Source organism: Seriola aureovittata, chromosome 3, assembly GCF_021018895.1.
Source record: "Seriola aureovittata isolate HTS-2021-v1 ecotype China chromosome 3, ASM2101889v1, whole genome shotgun sequence".
Classification (NCBI taxonomy): Eukaryota; Metazoa; Chordata; class Actinopteri; order Carangiformes; family Carangidae; genus Seriola; species Seriola aureovittata.
In genome coordinates this window covers 8,109,951-8,134,905 of record NC_079366.1, presented here as the reverse complement: position 1 = coordinate 8,134,905, position 24,955 = coordinate 8,109,951, and the positions used below count along the sequence as shown (strand labels likewise).

General features: G+C 40.8%; 2 protein-coding genes across 4 annotated transcripts; both read right to left on the bottom strand.

Annotated features, from left to right (window-relative positions):
- Positions 1-169: 169 nt before the first annotated feature.
- Positions 170-6,975, bottom strand: odad3 (outer dynein arm docking complex subunit 3). Its single transcript, XM_056371960.1, has 13 exons — positions 6,815-6,975; positions 6,455-6,576; positions 6,222-6,299; positions 5,820-6,011; positions 5,585-5,686; positions 4,998-5,123; positions 4,419-4,541; positions 4,033-4,182; positions 3,753-3,913; positions 3,499-3,655; positions 3,216-3,365; positions 1,748-1,835; positions 170-1,667 (listed from the first exon to the last, which is right to left on the bottom strand). Exons 1-13 carry the CDS (start codon positions 6,891-6,893, stop codon positions 1,543-1,545), a joined length of 1,653 nt encoding a protein of 550 aa, XP_056227935.1. The 5' UTR covers positions 6,894-6,975; the 3' UTR covers positions 170-1,542.
- A 460-nt stretch (positions 6,976-7,435) lies between these two features.
- On the bottom strand, positions 7,436-24,728 carry slc44a2 (solute carrier family 44 member 2). Of its 3 annotated transcripts, none has more exons than XM_056372490.1 (22): positions 24,543-24,727; positions 18,054-18,102; positions 17,889-17,962; positions 17,135-17,219; positions 16,865-16,949; positions 16,624-16,746; positions 16,444-16,504; positions 16,225-16,351; positions 14,894-14,977; positions 14,457-14,569; positions 14,212-14,343; positions 14,027-14,126; positions 13,180-13,272; positions 12,955-13,039; positions 12,495-12,757; positions 12,088-12,182; positions 11,644-11,747; positions 11,487-11,560; positions 11,278-11,348; positions 11,065-11,153; positions 10,884-10,968; positions 7,436-8,313 (listed from the first exon to the last, which is right to left on the bottom strand). In XM_056372490.1, the coding sequence occupies exons 1-22, from the start codon at positions 24,577-24,579 to the stop codon at positions 8,204-8,206; spliced, it is 2,139 nt and encodes a 712-aa protein (XP_056228465.1). In that variant the 5' UTR covers positions 24,580-24,727; the 3' UTR covers positions 7,436-8,203. The 3 variants fall into 3 exon arrangements, with proteins under 3 accessions (XP_056228465.1, XP_056228463.1, XP_056228464.1); XM_056372488.1 differs by lacking the exon at positions 7,436-8,313 and adding an exon at positions 9,143-10,624 and having other exon boundaries at positions 24,543-24,728; XM_056372489.1 differs by lacking the exons at positions 7,436-8,313; positions 24,543-24,727 and adding exons at positions 9,143-10,624; positions 20,207-20,350.
- Positions 24,729-24,955: the final 227 nt, after the last annotated feature.

Genomic DNA, 24,955 nt, shown 5'->3' with positions numbered 1-24,955 from the left:
TGTGTGTGTGTGTGTCCATCAAACAGATGATGGAATTACTATAGATGCAACACCCATAAGAAAAAAAACCCCAAACCAACCTGACCTACTTATATGCCTCTATCTTCTAACATAGCCATCATTAGGCCAAGTTCATACTGAGCTGTTTAGAAATAAAGAAAACACAACATGATGTAGGGTCACTTTATTTGAAAGGGTCACACAGCAAAATGGTTGAGAACCACTAGTCTAAATAACTAAAGGGTTTCAGTGAGTTTTATTTATGTATACACAATAATAAACTGGTTAATGGTTGAACATTGACTGAATAATTGCAATTATTTGGGGTGAGAGCAGTGGAATATAAATATGTGACACATGGGCCACTATAGGCTTAGACAACTGCTGTGTAAGTCAAGGCAATTTCATTTATATACCCCCAAATCACAAATGTGCCTCTGTATTCACATCATACATCATATTTGTAAAGTGCTGGTGTATCGATTTGCTGAAGATGACAGGGTGGTAAAAGTTCACTATTGAAAATGTATTATAGCCTAGAGCAAAAAAAAGAAAGAGCCATCTGTCAAGAACAGCATAAAAACCCCAATTTTGGGAATGAATGTGACATGAATCCAGCTGCATATGAGCACATACTACAAGCACAGCTGCCTGTATTTTCACCTCTCCTAGTACTGTACACACCCAAAGAAGCACCTGATTCTTGTGCTCCAACCAATCAGTCAAAGAGTTTTTGTTCACAGCCAAGAGTTATGGTTACATTGTGTAACTCAGTCAGAGCTGTCAGACGGTTACAGAGAGAGAACATCATTCTATGACATTCAGGTATCAATAATTATTGTTGTGCAAGAAACTCATAGAACAAGACACTCCACCTAACATCCAAGAGTTGGCCCTAACAACCTCAGAGCACTTGAGCAGAGGCAGAATCATTAGTGAGATACTGAACATAGCAGAGATAGTTCAGGTGTTAATGCTACATGTCTACAAACATGGGTGGCTTCACATGCAGCTTTTAATCCTATGTTACATTCCGGACAAAACATGAGTGTCTTTAGTTTTGATGTGATTTGTCACAGGTGTTGGATTTTCAGTGCAGGCTACAATGCATCATGTCTGTAAGATAAACTACTACTATATTTAAAGAGAAAAACTAGATTAGTCGTCTCTCCTACACACTGCACAGCTGTGTATCATAAAAAAAGAGTTATCAAAATAAAGTTAGAGCATTGTTCTGATTGATTTTATTGGTTTTCCGTGAGGCTGCAGGGTGTTAACTCTGAACAGTGAAAAAGAGGTGGAGCGACGAGTGTTGGTGCAACAGTGACACCTGACAGAGAACATTACTGCTGTCACAACAAATCCACTAATAACCAGCATTAAGCTACTGGAACTGTAGACATGAAACATTAATTGGTTAAAATAGCAATGTGAGACCAGGGAAAGTCATTATATGTTCTTTCTCCTCAACATAAGCTAATTTTACACTTAAATCAGTTTTTGTTCCTTATTTCTTCAAAGTATTGAGACTCTGGCGCTGGATCAGAACTTGCCCTTCTTCTTCTTCCAGGGCTTCTTCTTGGACTTAGAGTCAATGATCAGCTGAGACTGGCGCTTCAGTTCCTCCCGTGAGATGATGTCAACCTCGTCCTCTTCGCTCTCGACCTCTGAGACACAAACAGTGACAATTTAAAAAAGAGAGATGTAGATTGCGTGTGTGTGTGTGTGTCAGTGGTTCAGAACTCACCATCGTTGAAGAGGTCCAGTCCTTGGTCCTCAGGGAGCTTGACTCGGGTGTTGCAAGTAGGCAGTTTCCTCTCAATCCTGATGTAGAACTGCTCAGAGTAACACACAGACAGAGTGCAATGATGAATGATTAGCACCAGTGACACAAGGATTTCCTACATTTTCCAGCGTACCATGGCTGATGTGTCTGAATCTGTCGATAGCAAGTGAATTTATTAATACAGCTCAATTTTTAAATCTATAGGTTCTGTTCAAAAAAACATTAACCACTGTTTTTAAGTAAATTTACATATTTGTATTCAACTATTATGATGAGTTATCATGATAATAATTAGCATTGAGTCCTGGAGGGATTTTGGTTTCTACGACCAGAAGGCCAGTCTTTTCTAGACTTCAGGTTTTCCTTAATGATAGACGTACAACACCATGACAACCAAGCAAAGCCCAACAGCAACCGTCAAGCAAACAAGGCGTGCTGATTTTCAAATTATCAGCTCAGAGTTGCGTCAGTTATACAGATTATGCCTCGTAAAATGGACCTGAGAGTAAAATAGCCAATGTCATTAGTAAGTGGCCTACAGACCGTTGCGTGTTTGCTATGGTAAACTCTGATATCCCATGTTCTCAAACAGAGAAGGTTCAGTTGAGCGTTAGTAATCAAGAACAAACACTTGAGCTTGCTCTGACGGCTGCTTTTCCATTCAGATAAACTATGCAAGCACAGCAGCATGCATGCATACATGCTCAGCCATGCTGTGTTCATGCGTTGCACTGTGTAATGCTGTAATGCAGGTTTAAACGAGAGCCCCAACATTTGCCAGAACTGCATTTACCATTGGAAGTTGAAGCTGTGGTTTTTCTGCAATTTTTAAGACCATTTTAAAACCACACAGAATGTAAACTAATACAATTTCACAGTTATACCAGCCAATATATGACAGTATGAGGGAAAACCAGTAGGGCTGATATGGCCTAGAATTATCTATCATTTTATCACATTTTATCAGTACTTCCAGGCATTATATAACAATAATTCCTAATGATATAACTGCTTAAATTAAGGCAAAACTGTACTCAAACAAAGGGCTGGATTGATTAACCAATTAAAACTAATTCATAATCTAATTTAAATTAGTTTCAGATGTGGTGAAAATGGACACTTGTCCACCAGGACGTGATGACCTTCCTACTGTAGCTACAGTAGCAGTAATGACAGTGTTTGCTGCAGGCCTGATGGTGCTGACTCAAACAGTCCTTGTGCCAACACTCTGCTAATGAGAACAGTGTGTACGTTGTGATTCATCTAATGATGTGCCCACGCATCGCCCACACACCTGTTGCTAAAACTACGCAGAGACATTCTGCAAAAGTGTATGAGGATTACCTGTGCAAAATGCAAACCAGTTTTGACATAATCTCCAGTCCCTGAACCTGTACTTCAAACCAGTGTGATGCCAACTGACCCTCACCTCCTCTTTCTCCATCTCCTTCATAATAGCAGCCAGATCTTTGCCTTGAAGCTCCTCCTGCAGTAACTGCAACTTCAGCTCGCACTGGGTCATCAGCTCCAACACAAACTCATCTGAGTCTGGAGACACATCAGACACTATGTCCTCACTCTGGAGAGAAATGGAAGAATAGTGAGCAGACATAAGCTTGATTGGCACCAGGAATTTTGAGAAGAAAGGAATAACAACCAGTTATCAAAATGGGGGAAAAGAATATAGTCATGATGGTATAAGTCATATTTACCAGTGCGATGTGTTGAAGTTTGTTTGCCAGGTGCTCCACTCCGGCTCGAATAGTCCTGAGGGTTTTAACCAGCCAATCCAGGCGCTCTTTAGCTGCATCGCACCTCTGCTGCTGAGCCTGCAGTTGCTGCTCACACTCCTCCAGGATCTGTTGGTCACTTTTGAAGCGACAGAAAAAGACAGTGACAGAGAGAGAATAAGTATCCCACAGCTGCATACATGACACCTTCCTCTACTACTGTCTCGCTGTGTCACCTGGAGAGTTTGGCCTCTCCAGAATATTTCATATCCTGAAACTGTTGGTTCAAGAGCTCCCTCTGCTCCTTCAGCTGCTGCATGACATTCTCATTCTCTCCCTTCAGCTTCTCCAGATGCTGGTGTGTCTCCTTTTGTGAGATAAAGCGCTCCACTATCTCCTATATGCAGAGTACATGAAAGAATGTATTATGTAAACACTGATAGTAACTTCTTAAAAGTATCAATGAAAAGCATTACACAATAGATATAGTAAATCTTTATGTGTCCACATCCATACCTGTATATCTGTGACTCCAGTGGCCTCCTTGATGCGACGGAAGGCCTCTTCAAAAGTGGAGATGGCCTTCTCCTCTTCACCTGCCATCCTGGTGGTGCTGCGCTGGGCCTCACTGCTCAGCTCATCTGGCTGCATATTTGCTCTCTGGATCTGCAGGTAGCAAAGTTTACAACCAATCCAAATTACTCATGTTCACCACACATGTAATGAGTGTTGTAGGCCTGTCTGTGGTCATTCAGATATTTGCATGTTTAATCACAAGTGTACATGGCTGGTGACCAAGTGTTTAACCAAAAGAGGGAACAACCTCAAAATAAAAGCATACACCAGAATAATATTCTTAAATTGCACGTATTGCACAGTACGTAATATCATGTGTATCTTACCCTTCTATCAACTTTTTCAGCCTGGGCCTTGCGCTCCTCAACCTTTTTCCTGTAGCTGGCAATAATACGCTCTCTCTCTTTGCGCTCCTTGTAGAGTTGTTCCTCCTGCTGCTGTAACTCGGCCTAGCAGGAGGAAGAAAGGGAAGGAGTGATGGGCACGGAGTGAGGGAAACAAGGGAAGGAGAGAAGTAAAACCAGCACAGTGAGACAGCAGCGCATTAGTGATGACTATAATTCATAAGTATAGGATACACAATAGAATACAATACACAAGAATGATGCCTCACATTGCACCTTTACCCAACATCATGTCTTTAGCTGTGCTCTTATTTTGAAGAAAAAAAAGACAGAAGAGGGAGCAACATTGATTTGGAAAAAAAATTGTTGTTTGAACAATCCATAGTGATTGGATATTGTAATGTATGTGAACTTAAAAGTACACAGGTGAATGAACACAGAAAAATTATACAATATTACTTATGACAGCGGTGATGACAGTAATGGTGAGCGAATCATCCCTCTGATGCCTTTACTGGAAACATGCATGTTGTACAACTTGTAGAGTAAGTCATGGCTCACCTTAGCAGCCTCTTTAGAGAGCTGGGCGTCATTGTTCATAACCTGCAGGTTGTGAAGCTCCTGTCTGTGGTTCAGGATTTCTGCTTCCATACTGTCCAGCTGGCCTTGGAAAGTCAGACTCTCCTCCTGAAGTGGTGAACATGGAAAAGTGAGGGACGGACAGAGAAAAGGACAGAAAATATGTACAGGAGGGAAAGAGAGAGGGAGGAGATGTGTGAGAATAGATAAGATTTTGTAATTAAAGCCTAAGCTATTAATGTGTTAACATAACAGCAAAATGTATAAATATTTAAAAATAAGCATAAGAAATTAAAGTGTGACATTTAAGTATTCAAGAAACTACAGTATCTGTTGACATAAATTCTTGAATACAAGAGCTCAACTTAAGTGCAAACAGAGGTAAAGTGAGCTTGGGACAGGAAGTAATATTCCACTGTGGATGTCTCACTCGACATCTGCAAATCACAGACACATATTCCCACATAATGCACAAAAACAGTACTCCAGCGACATTTCCAGCAAGTGAGGATAAGTTTGTGTGATGCAAAACATTATTTTCAGACTAAAAATGTGCATGTTGGACAAACCTGCAGGTGACTTTTGAGTTTCAGGTAGTTAGTCATGATGTTCTCAGCCTCCTTGCACTTAAACTGGGTCTTTTCCAGACTGTTCTCAAGTGCCCGCAGATTCTGAAGACACACACACACAGACATAGCATTGTTTACAAAGATTTTTATCTCTGTGTGGATTCATCTGTCACCAGGAAGACAGATAATTAGCATTTTTTGTGCTTTGAATATCTCTACAGTGAGAGGTAAATACTATGGCATCTTCCTCTTTTCTACGAGTGCGCGCATCAGCAGACTGTGCTCCACTGCAGCCCTCTGGTTTCTTTCTCTGGTACTCCATCTTAAGGTCTTCAAGGCGCCGTTGGTAGGTCTGGGTGGTGTGTTTTAGGGCATTCAGGCGCTTCATCTTTGACAGCACCCTTTGGTCCAGTGTTGTCAGGGCCACCTGAGTAAAAGTGTTAGAGGCAGACATACAGACAGGGAGAGAGAAACAGATTGAGTTGAACAAGTTAGAAACTAGTTTGAGAACTCTTTTCTGAGGACATATACGATTTTAAATTTTGTTTTTACAAAGTTATCACCACAGGCTAAGGTGTAAGGACAGTAATACCAAAAACATTTTGTTGTCTTTTATATTTATTCTCCTTCCTCTCACCTTCCCTGACATGTTGCGGTAGGCATCCTTCTCCATGCCTCTGTTATGAAAGGCCACTTTGATGATGTGTTCATCACCCTAGGAGGCAATACACCAAAGTGAATTACAGTGTAACTGCTGAGAAAGCTATGATCTGTTTAGTTGTTGCTATAAATAAATGAGAACAAAAAAAAACAAAACAAACAAAGAGCTGAAAAATTAACCTCAATTCAGCGTGGATATACTAAACTTACAGCATTAGCCTCTGCCAGTTTTCTGTACAGCCTCTTGTTCTCCTGCCTCAGGTGGAGGATGGACTCTCTGTTCTTCTTGATGGTGGACTGAGAGCTCTCATAGTATGCAGCTCTGTCGCCCTCTGGCGGACACGTTTAATCGTTACACCAATAATATGTCTCATTATTTACTACTTATACAATTAACCAGCTGCTGTTTCTGTTGGATTTAGTCATGGGATAAGTTAAGGTGGCAGGACACATTGTCACACGAAATATGATCAAATTAACCTAAACGTAACAGCTAGCTAACTGTAGCAGAGCACATGTCCTTTAGCATAAACTGATATCGACGCTCAGACTATTTTGAAACAAACTTACCAAGCAGTTGGATTTTACGCTGCATCTCCGTTATTTGGTCATGCAGCGGAGGTTTAATTGCGTTGCTACTGAGCGGCATTTTTTTCTTTTACTGTTGAAAGTTACACATTTAACAAAGAAAATAAAACCCACAGTCAGCGACAGCTCAACCTGAAGGTAGAACTCTAGTAGACTCCAGTGTTGCTTAGCAACCTGTACACTTTAACCCTGTGGGTGGAGCGCTACAGTCACTTAACAGTTTTCATGAAAAATTATGCGTTTATTTGAAAAGTAGAAAACACTATAGCAGTAACTTAGGGCTATATGTCTATTCTTAGTTACTAAATTCACCAGTTAACAGTTTCTTTCTTTCAGTTCATGTTAAAAACTAACAAGTAATAATGGGATCCATATAGACAGATACAAGAAGCTATGGGCCGAGGCCTATATTTTGCTTGATTATGACAACTTTAGAGTTTTATATCTATATTCATATAACATAATTTTATATTTAAATGTTATTTTTCAGGACTAGCAAGTATTTTCCCTCAAATGAGCATGAGTGCTAAAAGCAAACAATTAACATGTTACTTTACCCAAAGAAACCTAAGAAACAATTGTCTTTTGTTCTTTGAACACTAGTATGGTAACACAAACTTTTATTAGTTTACAACAAAATGAGAGGCAGTGTAAAACTTTACAGACTTAAAATGTATACATTATTCCTGGCTATGTTTTATATCAAGTGGAGATTATGAACAAAAAAGAACACAAGCCATATAAAAATAAGCACTGCAAGTTCAAGTTATGTTACATATGTAATCTCTAAAGGCTTTAAGAAATATACTAAGTTTTTAATTGCCTGCAATTTAGCAACTTTGCTTTGGTGAGTTAATTTCAAACAGTGCAATATGTTTAGTTAAACTGATAAAGCACAGCTTTACTCGTGTATCAGGTTACATCTGTTAAAAACTGGACATATCATTGAAAGATCCTGGACCCTCCGAAGCTTCCATAATAAAATGCATGACAGAAAACACACGAACAGAGAGACAACAAAGACCAAAGTGTATGATGAAAAAGAAAAACATGACTTTTTACAGAAAGTTATCTTCTATAGTCTGTAACTCAAGCTCCTAAATTCCTTCTGTGATGAAGTCACACTTGTTGGGCGGGTATTGGGAGACAATGACTTTAAGAGTTTATAACAACATACCAAACGATCAATAATGTACAGACAGAATCTCATTTGACAGCAAGACACAATAATTGTGTACCTACATAATGTGGCACAGGAAATGGCACAAAGTTCCTCCTTTTCTTCTGCTTTTCACCACACACGCACACAAACACACACACACACACGCACACACACACACACACACACACACACACACAGAAAGCTGTGACTTAATCTACAAATTTGGCCTCTTCATTGGACTTCTTCAGTAGGGTGAGCAGGTTCTGCGACATGAAATATGGCCTCTCCGCTGATCCATCGTTCCGCTCTAGGTCTTCCACTGTGACACGGACAGAAGAAGTTGAGGGACAAACATGGTAACACTGAACTGTAATTTAACCATGCGTGTATTTATGCACTGTCTGTGATCAGTTTTGTCTTTTAGCTACTTTATATTGAAAGGGGCACTCCGGCAGTTTTACAACTGCACTACAGAGACAATTGGAGTAACTTAACACTAAAAAAGCCTGTTGGGCGTGGTCAGAAGTGTCTTTTGTTGCACTTGTAACCACATACAACAGTGATATCACAGGGTCCTGGAGAATGCCTGTGCATCACTGCAGTATGGTGAGAAGATAAACAACCAGAAGATAAACACCAATCATGTGGTGTTAAGTTAGTCTTTAAAGAAAATAAAGAATGCTCTAAATCAGATGTTCCCTTGGGATTTGGACCCTGAAAAGGGTGAAAGAAATATTTGAGGGGTCATGAGATTGGTTAAAAAAAGGAAAAAAAAAATTATTTTCCAAAAATTTTTTATTTTTTCTGTAGAAGCTCAGATATCCTGATTATTGTCCCTAACATGGGTCAAGTTGCACAAAGCCAGAGTACTACACTTCCCATACTGCAACTCAGTCCCTTTGTTTGTAAATTCCAAGCCTTCAGTTTGTAGCAGATGTTTCATTAAAAATTTTCAGAGCGCTCCTCCCCATTAGACATGTACAACTGTTTCACTGAGCAGTACTTCAGTCATGACTCTTGCAAAATTGTTGGAGTGCCCCTTTAAGACAAAATCAGTCCTGTCTGATTCTGTTGGACATGAAAACTCACCTGCTTCCGAACGCCAAACCACCATATGACGCACACATATTTACCCATAACAGAACTACTATGATTAAATACAATCACCTTTAATTAAGATTTACAGCCAATAAATATGGAATGTCATCATTGTTTTCAGTGGAAAATCAACTTTCACAAAGTGGCAAACAAGAAAAAAGGTACAAAAGCATCCAGAGAAGATGTTAGTTGCGAGCATTCAGAAGGCCATGTCAACACCATGCAGCACTTATAGAGAGAGAGAGAGAGAAAGAGAGAGAGAGAGAAAGAGAGAGAGAGAGAGAGAGAGAAAGAGGACAGGGACAGAGCAAGGTAGTTGGAGTCAGTAAACAATGGTGGAGTCCGCAGAGTCTGAGAGGTCATGATGGCTGCATCATGGAGACACAGTCACAGCACTTACGCCAGTCAGTCTGAAATACCAAGGCAAGTAGGTGGCAATACAATACATGGGATCCCATCTTGGCGAGGATCTCTACAAGACTGAAGCCAAAAAATACATCATAGACATACACTACTGTGTATATACACGTTCCATGGGGGAAAAGGATCCAGTATCCATACAGTATATCAAACATGTCTGTAACATTTTGGCGTCAGCTGGTATTATTGTAAACAGTGAAAGAGGTTCACCATCGACTGAGAAGTGTTTGTTCCGACTGTGTACAGTACTCAAGTGGTTCTGTAGTGCATTTGTCAACAGGATTAAGACAACAAATATTAGTGACAGTAATCAGGCACAGGTTCAGCACTCACAATGTTCTACAGATCTTCACGATATAAAAACCAACACTGTTCTAAAACCAAGACAAGCTACAGAGATGCACTGGGCTTTTGACCTGCTTCGACCTTCACAACCTTCTCCAGCCGGACGTCACACCGCTCACATAGCAAGGCCGTCTGAAATTTTAGCTTGTTGTATGCCGTACATTTATCAGGTCCATATCACAAAGTTGTAGGGACAGTTCTTTCATTCTTTATGCTTTATGAGGTTTACCAAGCCTCACTTTTGTTTTACCATGACATCTACTCCTGTGGTGCAGCGGGAGGGTTTTCTTCCTTCGATTCCTCTGTTTCCTCTTCCTTTTCACCAGTCTCCTCTTTCTCAGCCTCCACAACTGGTGGTGACGCCTCCTCCGCTTTTTCTTCTTCCTGTTTTACCTCCTGCTGTTCCGCTGCTTCTTTCACCTCGGCGTCTTCTTTCTTTTCAGCCTCCTCGTCTGCCTGACCGACTTCCTCGCTCTTCTCCTCTTTTGGCTCTTCGGCGTCTGTCTTGGACTGCAGCGGCTGCTCCTCTTCGTTGTCCTGCTTGAGCACCACCTGCTGTTTCAGTTGGATCGCTCCGTCTTCTTGCTGCTGAAGAGGTGTTTCCTCCTCCAGTTTCACCTCGTCCACTTGCTTTGCGGAATTCGCCTGCTCAACACCGTCGCGATCTTCCTCCTCCGGCCGTTTTGTTTTGGAGAGGATCTCGTGCAGCTCGGGGGACATGAAGTAAGGCCTGTCAGACGAGCCGTCGTTTCTTTCCAAGTCCTCACCTTTTGAGTGTGTGGGGATGCGTTTGCAGTGTGTTTGATTGGGTTAATGGAAAATTAGGGGGGAAATGAAAACATGAAATAAAGGGAATGTGTGAAAATAAAAGTAAAGTGAAATTAATGGGAGAAACGAGACAAAGAGAAGAAGAAGAGTCAGAAACATGGCAGGAAGAAGAAGAAACCAGCAGCTCAGCTTGAGACCTTGAAGAAGAGGGACGATCTGCAGGAGATCTTGCCAACAAATGAAGGCAATGTTACTCACAGAAGCAGAGGAAGAGCGTGTCCACACACATGGCGTACACACTGAAGAAACCATGGGCGATGAGGTAAGATCCCACTACCAATGTCTGGGTGAAGAAAATCACATATGTCAACCTGTGCTGAGGTGAGCTCAAAACAAAGGATTAAATCATACAAATATAATGTTATTATATGTTTCTTACCAGTATTGGCACCCAATAGTAGTTCAGAGATGGAGCAGCATCCTCTACTGCTTTGATTCTTCCAGAGAAGAAGAAGAAAGAGAAAATCCCTGTACAGAGAAAATAATGAGGATTTGTGGATTTAAACTAGAAAGCCAGACTGGTCACTCTCCACTGGTTTAATAAATAGATACTTTGGGTCTAAAAATAAAATATAAGTAAAATCTCCCTTACCAACAATGCCAACAATGAGGAGCTTCCCAAGAAACAGCAGGAAGTCAGTCACTTTGTCTAAAACAGCCACCCTGAGTTGAAATGGGCACAGAGCAGAATGTGAGAGTGAAACAAATAAAACGAGGCTAAAAGTAGCTTAAATAGTGAATAAATGTAGTCTAAAGCTTATAGAATTAAAAATTGTTGATATTAATGTAATGAAATCCCACCTGATGATGTTCCTCATGAGAAGGAAAAAGGCATTTCTAGCTGAGGGACAGAAACTTTTTCCATAGATGGCAATCTAGAGAAGAAAAAAAAAGCCTTTTTAAAATCCGACCACACAGAACATCGATCATGCTGCTGTATCCAGTTGCAAGGACTCACCATGATGTAGGCATTCCTGTTAAGGAACTTGATACATTTCTCCAGACACCAGAAGCAGCACTTCATGCAGCTTAGCAGGAATTTAGCAAATTTGTTCTGAGCACCTGGAAGATGAGAGCCATGTTATCACTATATGTGATCACTGCAAGAATAATCTGACTATTGGCTATGTTCAGGTCATATTTCGGTAAACCAAGTTACAAGCACCTGTGATGCCATGAAAGTTTCCCTGTTGCTATAAATACATCAGAAAATACAGTGGAATAGAAGTGTGAGGAGGTTCACTGTATGAGAGGTGCATGCATCCAAAACCAGGAGTCAAAAGTAACAACAAAATCCTAAATGGATATAAACATAATTACTGATGAATATAGGACAATGATGAAGGTATGCAGTCAGTCAATATTTAGTGAGTCGTCTTCTTCTGATGTTAAATCATCTGACCTTTCAACTTGTGATCCAGATACTCCAGAATGACCCTGATGACCTGAACCACAGACAAGATCAGAGAGCCAAAAGCCAGGGAGCCTGTGTGGTATCTATACAAAAGGATGAAACAAGAGGCCGACTGTGAGCATCAAACACTCTTCTCCCATCACACAGGCAGGCAAACCCACCTACTGACCTTCCCATCTGTCGTACACGGAGAGAGATTAACCCAAACCAAAAATTTAGAGTCAACACCATTCTGACTTTGCAATAGAGAACACCATTAGGGTCCCAAAATATCACTTGCCGTTTTTATATAGCTAGAAAAGCACTGAGTTGATACACAACTACAACTACATACATACACTGTACATGCATGTGCACAGACTTTTCACAAATAAATTACAAATCCATCTTCTAACCTGAGGGCGCGTCCAAGCGAGGAGAAGATGGGGTAGGCAGGAATATCATCAGGCTTCTTGAAGGCCCAGTAATATGAGGCGAAGGCCCCCGACAGAGTGACCTGGCCCAGTGCCGTCACAAAGTTGGCGCACCAGAAGAACAGGAAGACGTTGTAGAACTGGAAGAGGATGAGATATTTGTGGTAGACGGTCTCACCACCGTAGAAGGCAAACAGGCACTCTGCATCTGGACACTGAGCTGAGGCGTTGGAGGTGTTGAACGTCTGGAGAAAGAGAGAAGGTAAACTGTGATGAAAACTGCAATGCTATCCAGGTAAACAGCATAAAACTGCTTCTTCCTAAAATGTGACATATATTAAGAGACTGCGTGGTTGGCTCTTTGGCAGACTCTGAAATTCTACCATCCCACACACATCTTCTAACGTTACATTTAATAGGACTTTGACATTTAGAGACATACCTTGGGGTCGCATGTCTCTCGTGAGTACTCGCACTCAGAGGTGTTGAACACTTTGTACACCTGCTCATTAGAGGTGGACAAGAAACTGGTCAGAGCTGTCAAGGAGACAACAAGGGGAGGACGTCTTTCAAAAGGTCACGATCATCTATTCATATTGAAATGCTACACTGGGAATAATTTATTTTGTAATCATCTTTGATAATCATCTGAGAAGTGAAAGGATACACAGCAGTGATGGCCCAGTAGGCAATCACCACGGCCAGCAGGGCAAAGGTCAGCAATGGGTAGAACAGAGATGACATCACATGCCCAACGGCTCTGGAAAAGAAAACAATGGACGAAGTGTTTTGTTAACAAGCTTAGATATATTATATATATAATTCTCTGCTGTAATGAAAATAAATGTAATCAAATTAAAGCAGCGTTAACTGATTTTGTTTGGCCTGCTGGGGTTGGTAGAGCTAGCCTCAAACACAACCTCGACGTGTACTGTTCACTATCATCACTTTAAACATTTGTAATGCTAAATGTGTTTAACAGCTGCTTCTTTACAAATCCAGGAGACTTTGTGTTTCCTGTCACCTGATGAAGTCTAATATTCACCTCCTTTTAGCTATATTTTGGTCTCCACCATGTACAGAAGGAAATATCTAATTCTCTATGTGATCTGCTAAGAACTGTGTCTGTCTGCTATTTGGTGCTGGACAGGTGGAGTACAGTGGACAAGTGAAAACCGCTGCCTCCTGTGGCAGGACACAAGATTGATGAGAGCTGTGAGACTGAACCTGAACAGTAAAGTTGTGGGCTGGAAAACCAAAACAATGAGCTGAAAGAAGCGCTTCGTAGAGATGAGGGGAACTGAAGAGCTGGATGATACTTTTCTCAGGGTTTGTCACAATGAGTGACTCTTATCACACAACACAGTTAAATGATTCATTGTTGGACGGATATTTGTTGGTGCAGCTTTAAAATAAGTGAGCTGGTCCAGTCACTTTTCCACTTCATCTCAGAAAACATATGAAAATGATGCTGCAAAATAAACAATTTGAATAAATTCCCAACTGAGACTGACCTGCTGGCCTCTTTGATGAGAGCGATGGCGATTAGGATTCTCTTCCTGAGGAAGATGAGTAGTAGGATGATGATGAATTCCACAATAGCGAGGATGATCACTGCAAGTGAATGAAACAGATTAACAGGACATATGGACAGTTCATACAGAGTTATATTACTGAGTGAAAGCATGTTTGTGCTTACTGAAGGCCAGCCAAGTCTGTCTGATCTGCAGGTACACAGAGAAGTCCGTCTGCAGGCCCAGGTCACGGATGGTGACGTCAGCGCCAGGCTCTCCCTTCAGACTGGCAAATTCCATGTAACAGTGGAAAATACCTACAAACATTGTTTAAATATTTACTAATCTTTTTAATTTCATTTCAATAAAAGGAGTAAAAAATATTGTCTTGAATAGCAACTTTATTATTTTTTAAAGGCTGAAGACTTACCATATCCTATGACTAGAATAACCAAAACAATCATGACCCAGACCATGACGCCAGCCAGGAACCGCAGCAGGACGATGAAAATCAAGCTGACCACCATTGCTATCACCAGACCACTACAGAGCGTGCACACATCAAACATTTTAACATATTGACAGTTTGACAGGAGCCTTACATCGTTTTAACCTGTGATCTTTCTGTTATGGTCGTGCATAATTTGTGGTTTTTAAGTGAAGGTCAGTCTTGAACTTTCAGATGTTTTTCACACACAATGATGAGAACATTTCAGCCATGATAAGCCATTTGTGTTAAGACAAGTGCAGAGGTGACTTATCATTTCTAGTGACAACAAACCAAAATCTTCTCATCAAAAAATTGTACTTGAACATTAATTAAGTAACGCTGTGTGACTGTAACCAGTGCAGAGTGGGCAGACTTACAGCAATATCCAATGCCAGGACTGAGTGTAGTCTTCAAAAATTCTCATGGCCACCTGTCGAGCTTCAACAACAACATTTGACTTCCTGTAAGAAAAGGAAATGAAATGAAATCCAACCACAAGAGTCTAAAATTAATTCAATATTTGCCATTTATAGACCTGGGAAACTGACTAAATGTTTCAACAGTTTAACAGACAAAAAAAGGCCTATAACTGAACACATTAATAGATAATACTGTTAGTTGAATAATTAATGTAGCGAGAAAAATATGTGTGTGTGTGTGTGTTTGTGTGTGTGTGAGCTCCTAGCTAAGGCTAACATTCAAAATATGAATATCAAATGTAGAATAACTTTTACATTGGCACATTGCAACTTAAGATGACATAATTTGATTTGGTGGTGTAGCTCTACTGTCAAGCCCTGTGATACTGCCAGCTGTGAGAATCTAGCATAACAACAGTAGGCATACTCATCATCTTGATAAATAACATGCAGGGAGCAGTCCCCAGAGGGAATAACGCTGATAGAAAACACTGACATAAAGACCCTCCAGGCTGAATTCAAACTGAGCAGAACCAAGGCAGACGCAGGCTGTAGCAAGCACACACTAGTGTAGAAAGTAAATGAGAGCATAAAGGCCTTTAAATAGGCTGTCAAATCAGTGCAGGGAGTTATGGTGGTGATGTGATATACCAGCTGTCAGCTGACACAATTCAGCATGATGTTTGACGTGAATGTCCAGCAAGAACTAGATCATTTATCCATCTAAACAGCATTTTCTCTGCATTTGAAAGTGTCCACTTTTACAGTTCAGAGTACAAACTGATGTCTTTAGTCAGACCAACACTCTAAGACCAAAATGAATTTACTTTAACTAGACAGAAAAAGTTGTTAATTCAATAATGAGTTAAGGTCAGAACTTACTAATATTTAATCAATATATCTCAACGTGCCAACTTCCAACTTTCCTGCCTAAATATTTTAAACGTATTTTACATAAAGCATTTTTTCACTGTGATGCATTTGACTTCTTAGGATTTAGAAGACAAAAAAACTAAATCATTTTATGCAATGAAGAAAACATCTGAAAGATGCTTTGGGAGGGAAACTGGAAAAACCAACGGCCAAATGTTATCTGTCCTTACAGTTTGCCTAATGTTGTAAATAGTCTGCTAAATAAAATAGTTGTACTTGCTGCTACATAGTGTGAGCTAGCATTAGGCTAAAAACAACATATATGTGCAGTACCACTCACTACACAAGTGTGTACCAATCTTTCGACTGGTACTGTATATGTATGTATATGTTTCCGTACAGTGAACAGGACCTACTTTGATGCCTCCAGCACCTCAGTGGCGTTGATATTGTGACCCTCTCCGGCATCAATACTGGTTTCATTGCCTACCACCACCACGCCACCTTTCATCGTTCCCAAGGCAGGAAGGCAGCGACGCGTGACTGTGGAGGGAGGAGAGGATCAGTATTGATGTGGTTCTATGTGGGTGGGTGAAAAGTGAGCACAGGGAATCTTGAACAAGCGTCTCACTTACAGGCTTTACTGGGCATCAACATGGCAGGACACAAGCCATCCCTCAGGATCTCAGGAGTAGTCTGAGTAATGTAAAACAGCCTTCAATGTAGTTTTTGATTTTTTCGGGTTTTATCGTGTGTTTTACAGAATCGTTAAGCATGTATTGAATATGAATAACGTGAATAATCGAATTATTTACCATTTTGGCAAAGTCCACTCCCTCCTTGCAGTATTGTTTGTAGTTTTCACGGTCTTCTTTGCTGCCCAACTTGATAACTTTCACCAAGGTAAGATGTCTGTCAGGACATCTTTCCACACATAACTGGACACGACATATAATCATGACAATTAATGACACTGTTAGAGATATATATATATATATATATATATATATATATATATATATATAATCTGATAGATTAGCAGATCCTGTTTCTGACCTGTGTGGTGGGACACTGAAACTCCAGCAGAACCAGAGGACTGGCACATTTCAGTATGTTGAAGTAGAACAGAAGAGGCTTCTTCCTGTTGAAACAGGAACATCAGTGAAAGAAAGCTATTATTAGGCCAACATAATAAATGAATGTCTCTAAGACCCAAATGAGGGGCATCGGATTACAATAATATTTATCTGCAAGGAACACAAGATAAGATGCACCTAAATTGGTACATTTACACTATTAGACCATTCATGTTGCCATGAGACTCACTCCAGATGTGTTCCAGCTTGTCCACAGAACTCCCCCCTGCTGTCTGTGGGATAGATCACTTTCCTGGGGTCACCCTGAGACCAGGCTGCATGGAGAAATATAAAAATCACTCAGGACAAATGTGGATATTGAATCAAATGACAATATATATTCATGCTTATTACCACCATTGGTGCTTCAGATCTTCTATTAATATTAAATAGACTGTTTTCTGACAAATTTGCAAGTTTGTATATTTAAATCAAACCCCATCCCCTAAAGGCAGACTGTGTTTGTGCTGTGCCAAGGACGTGGAAGAACGTTTGCCATCCTCAGAAGCAGATAGACAAAGCATTATGTCTCGAGGATGTAAACAACTCACGCACGCACGCACGCACACACTCAATGATCACTGCTTTTATAATACTAATTTTCTCATAAATTTATGCTGTATATTTAGTGCTGATGGGGATTTATATTTCTCTTGGAAATTATGTATCTACTAAGAGTAAAGAAGGAAACTGGAAACAACCCAATACTGCCATGACAAAGGCAAGATAGGTGAAAATGTTTGGAAATGTTTGGAAATGTTTGGTGAATAAACCCTGCTGTACTGAAGATGAGATGTGTGACATATTTTAATAGTGATTGGTCTTAAATACATAATTATAAACAATAATAAAAACAGGCTTCCTCTAAATTCATACGATCAAACATGCTAGTGTCTAAGCGATGAAATAGTACTAATATCGTAGGGATGGACGCTCAGTCTTACCGAGGATACCCACAGCGAAGTAGCCCAACAAGGCTAAGATGAAGAGGATACAGCAGAGGATGTCTGTGCAGCCCCTGAGCAGAGGAGAGGCACAATATTGTTGTTGTTGTCTTGTATTACAGAAAGAAAAGAAATGATGATCAGTGATTAAAACAGATGTCTCACCTGTTGTGGATCGGCCCTTTGAAGTTTGGATCAAACTTTCTGGACTCCCCTGTGGATATAAAGAGACAACAGGATTGTTATTGCCGCTTCCTATAAACTGAATTTTAGACTTCTAATTTCAGTCTCAGTCTCATGAAGCTCTAAAACAGATAACTCATTTTGTTAGTTTGTACTTTTCTTGGAATCAATCATTTAAATGACTAGATTTTAGAAACTGCTAAAGATGTATGATTATATCATTATGATACAATTCCACTCAAAGTCGATACACAGCAACTCTGAATTATTGACGGGCTATGTGAGCTCTTTTCTGTTGTCACATTTTGTCCCTGTTGGCCAGTGTAAACTTTCTCTGTGGCCATCAGTCACTGTCATCATAGTGAAACTAAAAATATGCTAAAATGGAGAGGACACTACAACAGTAATTGTAAATGTGTAAAAATAACAATTAGTCAATGAATCGATTAATAATAAATAATTACCAACTATTCTGATGGAGTCATGATTTTCATACAGAAAGACATTTTTCCAACAAAAATAATAATCATTCCTTAGTTCCATCTTTATTAGAATTCATTGTCTTATGTAATAATAGACTAAATATCTTTGGCTTTGCTGAATTGACAAAAACAAGCAATTTAATGACATCTCCCATTGGGTTTAACTCACTGCCAACATCTCTATGTACAGTACCATCATCACTGTTAAACAGTAATTGTACTTTCATTCCTCAGCAGTACGAAAACTTAAAGGCTCCTCTCACGGCAAACATCCCTTCATGGTTCACTAACATAGTTTAACAGTGGAGCGTCTGGTGGCTGAGTGGTTAAGATGAACACCCAGCTAAAACTAACTCAGTCTCATACAACAGCCCTATACAAAAAATCCTCCCTCATGGTGGTTTCAATGTGCGGTTTTTGTTGGAACTGTGTTAAAGTGGTGTTGATTCAACTGCAGCCTCCACAATGATCACACAGTTGAATCAACACCTCCCTAACACAGTTTCAACAAAAACTGAGCAGTTGAACATTCATGAAGGACGATTTATTGCAGGAATGCTGCATTAGCCTGCATTAGTTTAGCTAGGTATACTGTCACTGTACTTTTGAAGTGCGCAATACGTCATGGATGCTATTGCAATTAGTTGCACAGTCGAATTGCTTCTGTAAAATCAAAAGTGGAAGCAAATTATTCATCGGTTTCTGCGCGTTAGTGACTCAGATAAGACACAGTTACAAATCATTCCTTGACTTAGTGGAGAGCTGAATGTACTTGTGTACTCAGAAGAGAGAGAGAGTGTACTTGAGACACATATATATACAATATACATCAGGTGTAAGCTCATGTATTGACAGACAGGACAAAAGGATTCTTCTGCCTGACTGTCATGCCCGGCAACCTACAAAATGGCTCCCTAGCGACAGTGAGCTCCCTGTGGACATCGCTAGCCGCCATGGAAACACCTCAGACGCGGCAGAGGAGAAACATCAACCAAGCCCACTCTGTCTGTGGTGAGATCATCAGGAGCTTACACTTTGAATCAACTTTAGTAACAACAAGAACAGGAACAAGAACACTGAGCGTGGATGTATTCATCTGTGATTTTCAGGCTTCTAAATTTCACCTTGAAATATGTTTTAAACAGGAAATCAGCTTGGTGAAGAATTCAGCTGCGTGTAAACACAGTCTCCTCGAACAACATCCTTCCATTAGAAAACCAGTTGCCAGACTCAGAGCTCTTACACATCCTGCCACATTACTGTAACTGCTTGCCACAGCCTTCATGACAATTCACATCATAAAGTGGCATTCAACTCTTCTGTAAATGCTCTGCTACAGATTCAAAGCTAGAGGCGAGCCCAGCTACTTGTTGTCACTGCCTATGTGCTCACATTCAGTATGCATCATATACAGTGCTTCACACACTGCTAACACACACATACACAGGATACACACACACCCTCTGCAGACACAACTGAAAGGTGTCACTTTGTATTTTACAGAACAGTTTGTCGGACCATTAACCATCACAATTAGCAAAAGATTAGCTATTTGTCAGCTCTATCTGAGAGGCGGCGGTTGTACACAAGACACTCAACAACAAATCAACCTCCAGTTTATAATAAATCCTGCTGCAGTGACCTTTACAGTACCTTGTCTTTCGTATTTTGTCATTCTGTCCTTATTTCTCTCAGAGTTTCAGTCATCAACGCGTTTATAGATTCCTCTCAGTGTACCATGTATGACAGTTGTTTCTTTACGTTTCCTTCCCGTATGAGGTCTGAGCTGTCCGACCTCTAACTCTTCACTTCCTTCTTTCAGAGCACTCAGAGCTCTGTCAGCATACTCCCTCTCTCTGGTCCCTCTCTCTGCGCAGGGCTTGTCAGGGGAATTGCAGCAAAAACAGCATTGATGGGGGAATTGAGAGAGGAGCTCAAACACAACAAAGACTTATGGCGCCTGAGAATCTGCTGCTGCCAAAACTGGCTGTGTTTACACACACAGACACACATGACACTAAAATGTCTGACGGCAGGGAGTGTTTGAGTCAGAGGTGGGTGACACGTTCTGAAACCAAAGTCTTTAACACCAACATCATAACAGTTATTTTAGGCTTCAACTCAATCCACTATATTGACATGTGTTCATTGTTTCCTTGTTTGAGCTGTTTTACAGTGTGTAACTGCATGCAGAGAGCGGCACGGTGGTGCAGCTGTTAGCACTGCAGCAAGAAGGTTCTGGGTTCGAACCCCAGTTGGGGCCTTTCTGTGTGGAGTTTGCATGTTCTCCCTTCACTCTCACCTCACTGTAGTCTGTAGAAAGCACCTAACATGGGGTTTGAAAAGAAAAAAAAAACTGTACAATAAAACACTGCCACTGTAGGGTTTGCTCTTAAAAGATGATAGGCCTTCTCTCAAATTTTTCTCAGCTTCCTGTTCCTGTACTGTCCAGATTGTTACAAGCACTTGGACCACATTCCCCCTCCAAGTGCTTTCGAACTTCCTAAACAGTGGACAAAGATCTCTTGAAATGGTTTCATGCAACCAGACAACGATTTGATTATGATGAATTGGGCCTGTTGTCACACACGAGGCGACGAAGTGAACTGTACATCAGATATAAGACCTTCCTACATGTTCTCTGGTGGCACATGACTGTGGCCTGGTCTGCCCACCTTCGCTGCCATGTGATGGGATAACACCATGCATGAAATACCAACTATTGACCTCATACACAAGCTTGTTACAGTGCCATTTCCTTGCAAACCGAGTTTCTGTAACCTGCATGGGAGCCCTTAACATCCTTAACATACTGATCTTTTCAGACCGATATCAACATATTTGGCGGTCAGTGTTACAGTGGTGGGCCGCCATGAATAAATCAATGTATGGAAAACACTGAATAAGGTAATAGAAATTGTGAGAGTTTGAGAGGATCAATACCACCTTCATATCTGTATGATAAATATAAAGCTACAGGCAGGAGAACAAGATTTACCTATCAGCTCTTCTTAAGCTCACTAATTAACAGGCTATAACCCATTTGTTTCTGTACTGCAATTATTTGTTTCCTATTGCTCAACATAATGATACTTACACACGTGATGAGCTAAAATGAGTTGATGATATTAGTATTAAAGTATAAAATATATAAAATCATACAATTAGAAATGATTGTTTTAAAACAGGCCTGTACAGTTATGAATGAGATTTAGATTTCAGTCACAGACACATCTTTGTTAACCAAAGGGTTTGCTGTTTCTGTTTGGTCTGACTCCCTGCTTTCACTTTGTGTGTATACATTTTCTCTGTCTTTATACTCTGAAGGACAAACATTGAAAGTGATTTTTCCATCAGCCTTTCATTTGCAGGACCATCTGTGACTGTGAGAGACACAGCTCCATTAGTGCTGGAGCAACAGGCGACTCTTTGCCTTTTTTGTGCCACGAAACAATCTCCGATTGTGCGGAAAAGCATTTCAGCAGATTTGTTGTTGTTGCGTACAGGCTGCCAAATGTCTTGTAAATGGTCTTGTTTGTCTTTGTAATTGGCTTAATTAATAAAATTAACTACTACGGTACATGTAGCAACTTTAAAAAGAAAAAAGGTTGCACATTTTATAGACATTTTTTGTTTTGTTTTGTTTTTTCCCATTTGGGTAACCTGGGCCCCTTAGGTACAGGAGTTCCTTACACACCCTCCAGAGACCCTGAAAACCCACAGGACTTACCAGACAATCTCAGTCTGCATTCAGTTCCCTATGGAGTTCAAAACGTCTGCCAAACCTCACCCAAAACTGGAAACTATTTAGTAAAATCCCGAAGACAATTCTTTACAAACAACCAAAGTGTAAATTCTGAAACCAGAATAATTGGAACTCTGCCTCTGCTGACAATAAGATATGTTTTTCTAGTCACGCATGCGTGTGTGTGTGCGTGTGTGTGAGTGCGTGTGAGAGTGTGTATGTTAGAGGAAGTAATGATGTCATGACTGATCTGATTCACTAATGGGCCCAGAGGGGTTATCAGATGAGCCCTTCCCTCGCTACCTTAATGGGTTACTGGCCACTGTGGTTGTGCGTGCATGTGCGTGTGCATGTGTGTGTGTGTGTGTGCGTGTGCACACAAATTGACAATGAGTATATTTTGTCTCCTGTGCTCTTATTCCTAACATTTCTATTCAGGACATGTAGATAAATATGATTAATATATAATAGCATTTCAGAAACTACTGTATGTACTGCTGTTCTAATACTGTATCAAGCAGCTGCCACTGCATCAAAAAACTCCTCCATCACAGCCACTAATGAGGTCATTGGCCCACATACAGGCACGGAAAAGAAGAAACACAATAAAGTCTCTTTCCGAATAGCTAAATACATAAAATCTGCCAACCACTGGCTCAGATCACTGTCTCTCTCTACTCTTCACAGTCACTGGTTGGATAAAACAGCAACAGGCAAACTCCAAACGACAAGAGATCATTGTGAAACATTTAGCAGTAGTGTCTTTGTGTGTGTACATGCAGTGTGTGCTGTAATGCATCAGAGCGTTTGCCAGCTTGATATTGACTGGAAGCCTCTTGACACTGTCTGCTGAGTGGGTAGAGCGGGCGAGGCTGAACACAGTCCAGGCGGTGCAGGCTGCAGCCTGCCTGCATGCATGCACACAGGTCTAGACAGGTGGGAAATGTAGGAGTAGGATTAGTAGGCGACCAGGGACGTCTCACCAGTCAAACTCTGCCAATAAAAGCTACTGTTTAAGAATACTGGTGAGCTGGAATTTCTATTGTGTGTTTGCATCATATAAACTTTTATCTCTGGTTTAAAAGGCTGCACTTTTTGACATTTTAGCCTTCATGGGGGAGGGGAGTCGAGGAAAAAGAGCTGTTTATGTGGTAACAGGAAAGCAACAAGGAAATGCTCCACAGTGGGAACTCCATGGATGGACTGAACAGGATGTGTGCTTAACATTGTGGGTGTGGGCTGTCAGGAGCATCTTACATTGTGAAAGACAGAATAACTCAAAAGTCAGACATAACGTTGACTCAGCATTAGTGTTGTCTTCCCAGTGAAATGTGTGTGTGATGATTGTGGTTTGCATTTCAGCGGCCAATAGCCTTCCTCTCATGCAACAACACTGACATGGGGTATTAAAGCAAGAATAACACCCGTGATGAAGACTTCATGACTAAGCAGTCTATATGAACCACAGCCCAGCCCAGACATACGAGGAGCACAGCAGGCTGCTGTAGGCTGCTGAGTTGGTGCTGGTGGAGAAAATGCATGTGTGACACACAAAATAATCAGCGATGAGTCATGAGTTTGCCTTGTATAGAGGATGAATTTTCCAAAATATGTGGATCCAAAAAAATCAGTGTGAACAACATGTGTTTGTGCAAGTATCTGTGTGAGTGTGTGCAGCTTTGAATGAAACAAACATTTGTCAATCCAAATGTTTTTTTAGCCCAGGGGAAAACACTATTCATGCATCTGTTTTCTCCTCCTCCTCCTCTCTGGCCTGTTGGAGTGTTTTTCTGCGGAACATAATATGAGCAAATCAAGACAGCCTTGGTTTGATAAGATGACAACCTACTTTTCTTTATCAGTCAAATTAAGCCATATACCGACAATGAATAACTAATACAGCTTTCGTTTCATTTAAAGCTGTAGGCTATTTGGTTGGCAATTGGCTATGGATTGTTAACATAGGGCAAACAAGCCAAACAGAACCACCCACGCACAGCACGTTGCCTTCATTCACTGTGTATTGTCAAGTGTATAATTAAAAGCTAATTTAATACGTTTCCCGAGGTTAAAGATGTTGACTCCTTAGAAGCCGGCTTTGGAGGATGAGGATGCCTCCAGATCTGCATACGACCCATGAGGTCCACACCCATCCATCCATTACAGTCATTGTTTCCATTTCTTCCCCCGTTTAAAGAAAAATCAAAGATCGAGGAGAAAACTGTCACGTAAAGCTCTTCTTACCGTATTTCGGGTCCGGGTTTTTTTCCTCCGGCTCCATTCTCACACACTGCTCGGCTGCTCGCTGCTGATCAGACCTTAGACTGGACAGTTACCATGGAAATGTCGAGGGAAAAAACATCAATAACAGTGGCCGACTGCTACAGAGAGAGCGAGAGAGTCAGAGAGAGAGACCATCCCAAATCAAACTGAAGCACGGCGCATTCCAGCTAACGGACAGACAGCCAATGAGAGAGCAGGGCCTGGTGACTGACAGCTGCCGCAGCCAATCAGAGGGCGCCTGAGCGGGCCAAAACAAATTGTCCGACCGCTATCTCAGTGGAATGTGTTGAAAGTGTTGGTAAAGACTAACGTGTTGGGCATACTGGGCATTATGCATCAGAAAAGACTTTAAAAAAAGACCTGCTTCCTTTACA

Bases quoted from the DNA above. Each gene is read 5' to 3' on its own strand.
- odad3 (XM_056371960.1), bottom strand. From the start codon at position 6,893: ATGCCGCTCAGTAGCAACGCAATTAAACCTCCGCTGCATGACCAAATA. The intron at 3,656-3,752 runs GTGACACAGCGA...TCGCTTCAAAAG, and splicing joins GGAGAGGCCAAACTCTCCAG to TGACCAACAGATCCTGGAGG. The intron at 1,668-1,747 runs GTGAGTTCTGAA...TTTGTGTCTCAG, and splicing joins ACTGGACCTCTTCAACGATG to AGGTCGAGAGCGAAGAGGAC.
- slc44a2 (XM_056372488.1), bottom strand. From the start codon at position 24,579: ATGGAGCCGGAGGAAAAAAACCCGGACCCGAAATACG. The intron at 14,570-14,893 runs GTAAGTCTGCCC...CACGCTCTGTAG, and splicing joins TCCTGGCATTGGATATTGCT to TGGTCTGGTGATAGCAATGG. The intron at 13,040-13,179 runs GTATCCTTTCAC...AGCTCTGACCAG, and splicing joins TACTGGGCCATCACTGCTGT to TTTCTTGTCCACCTCTAATG.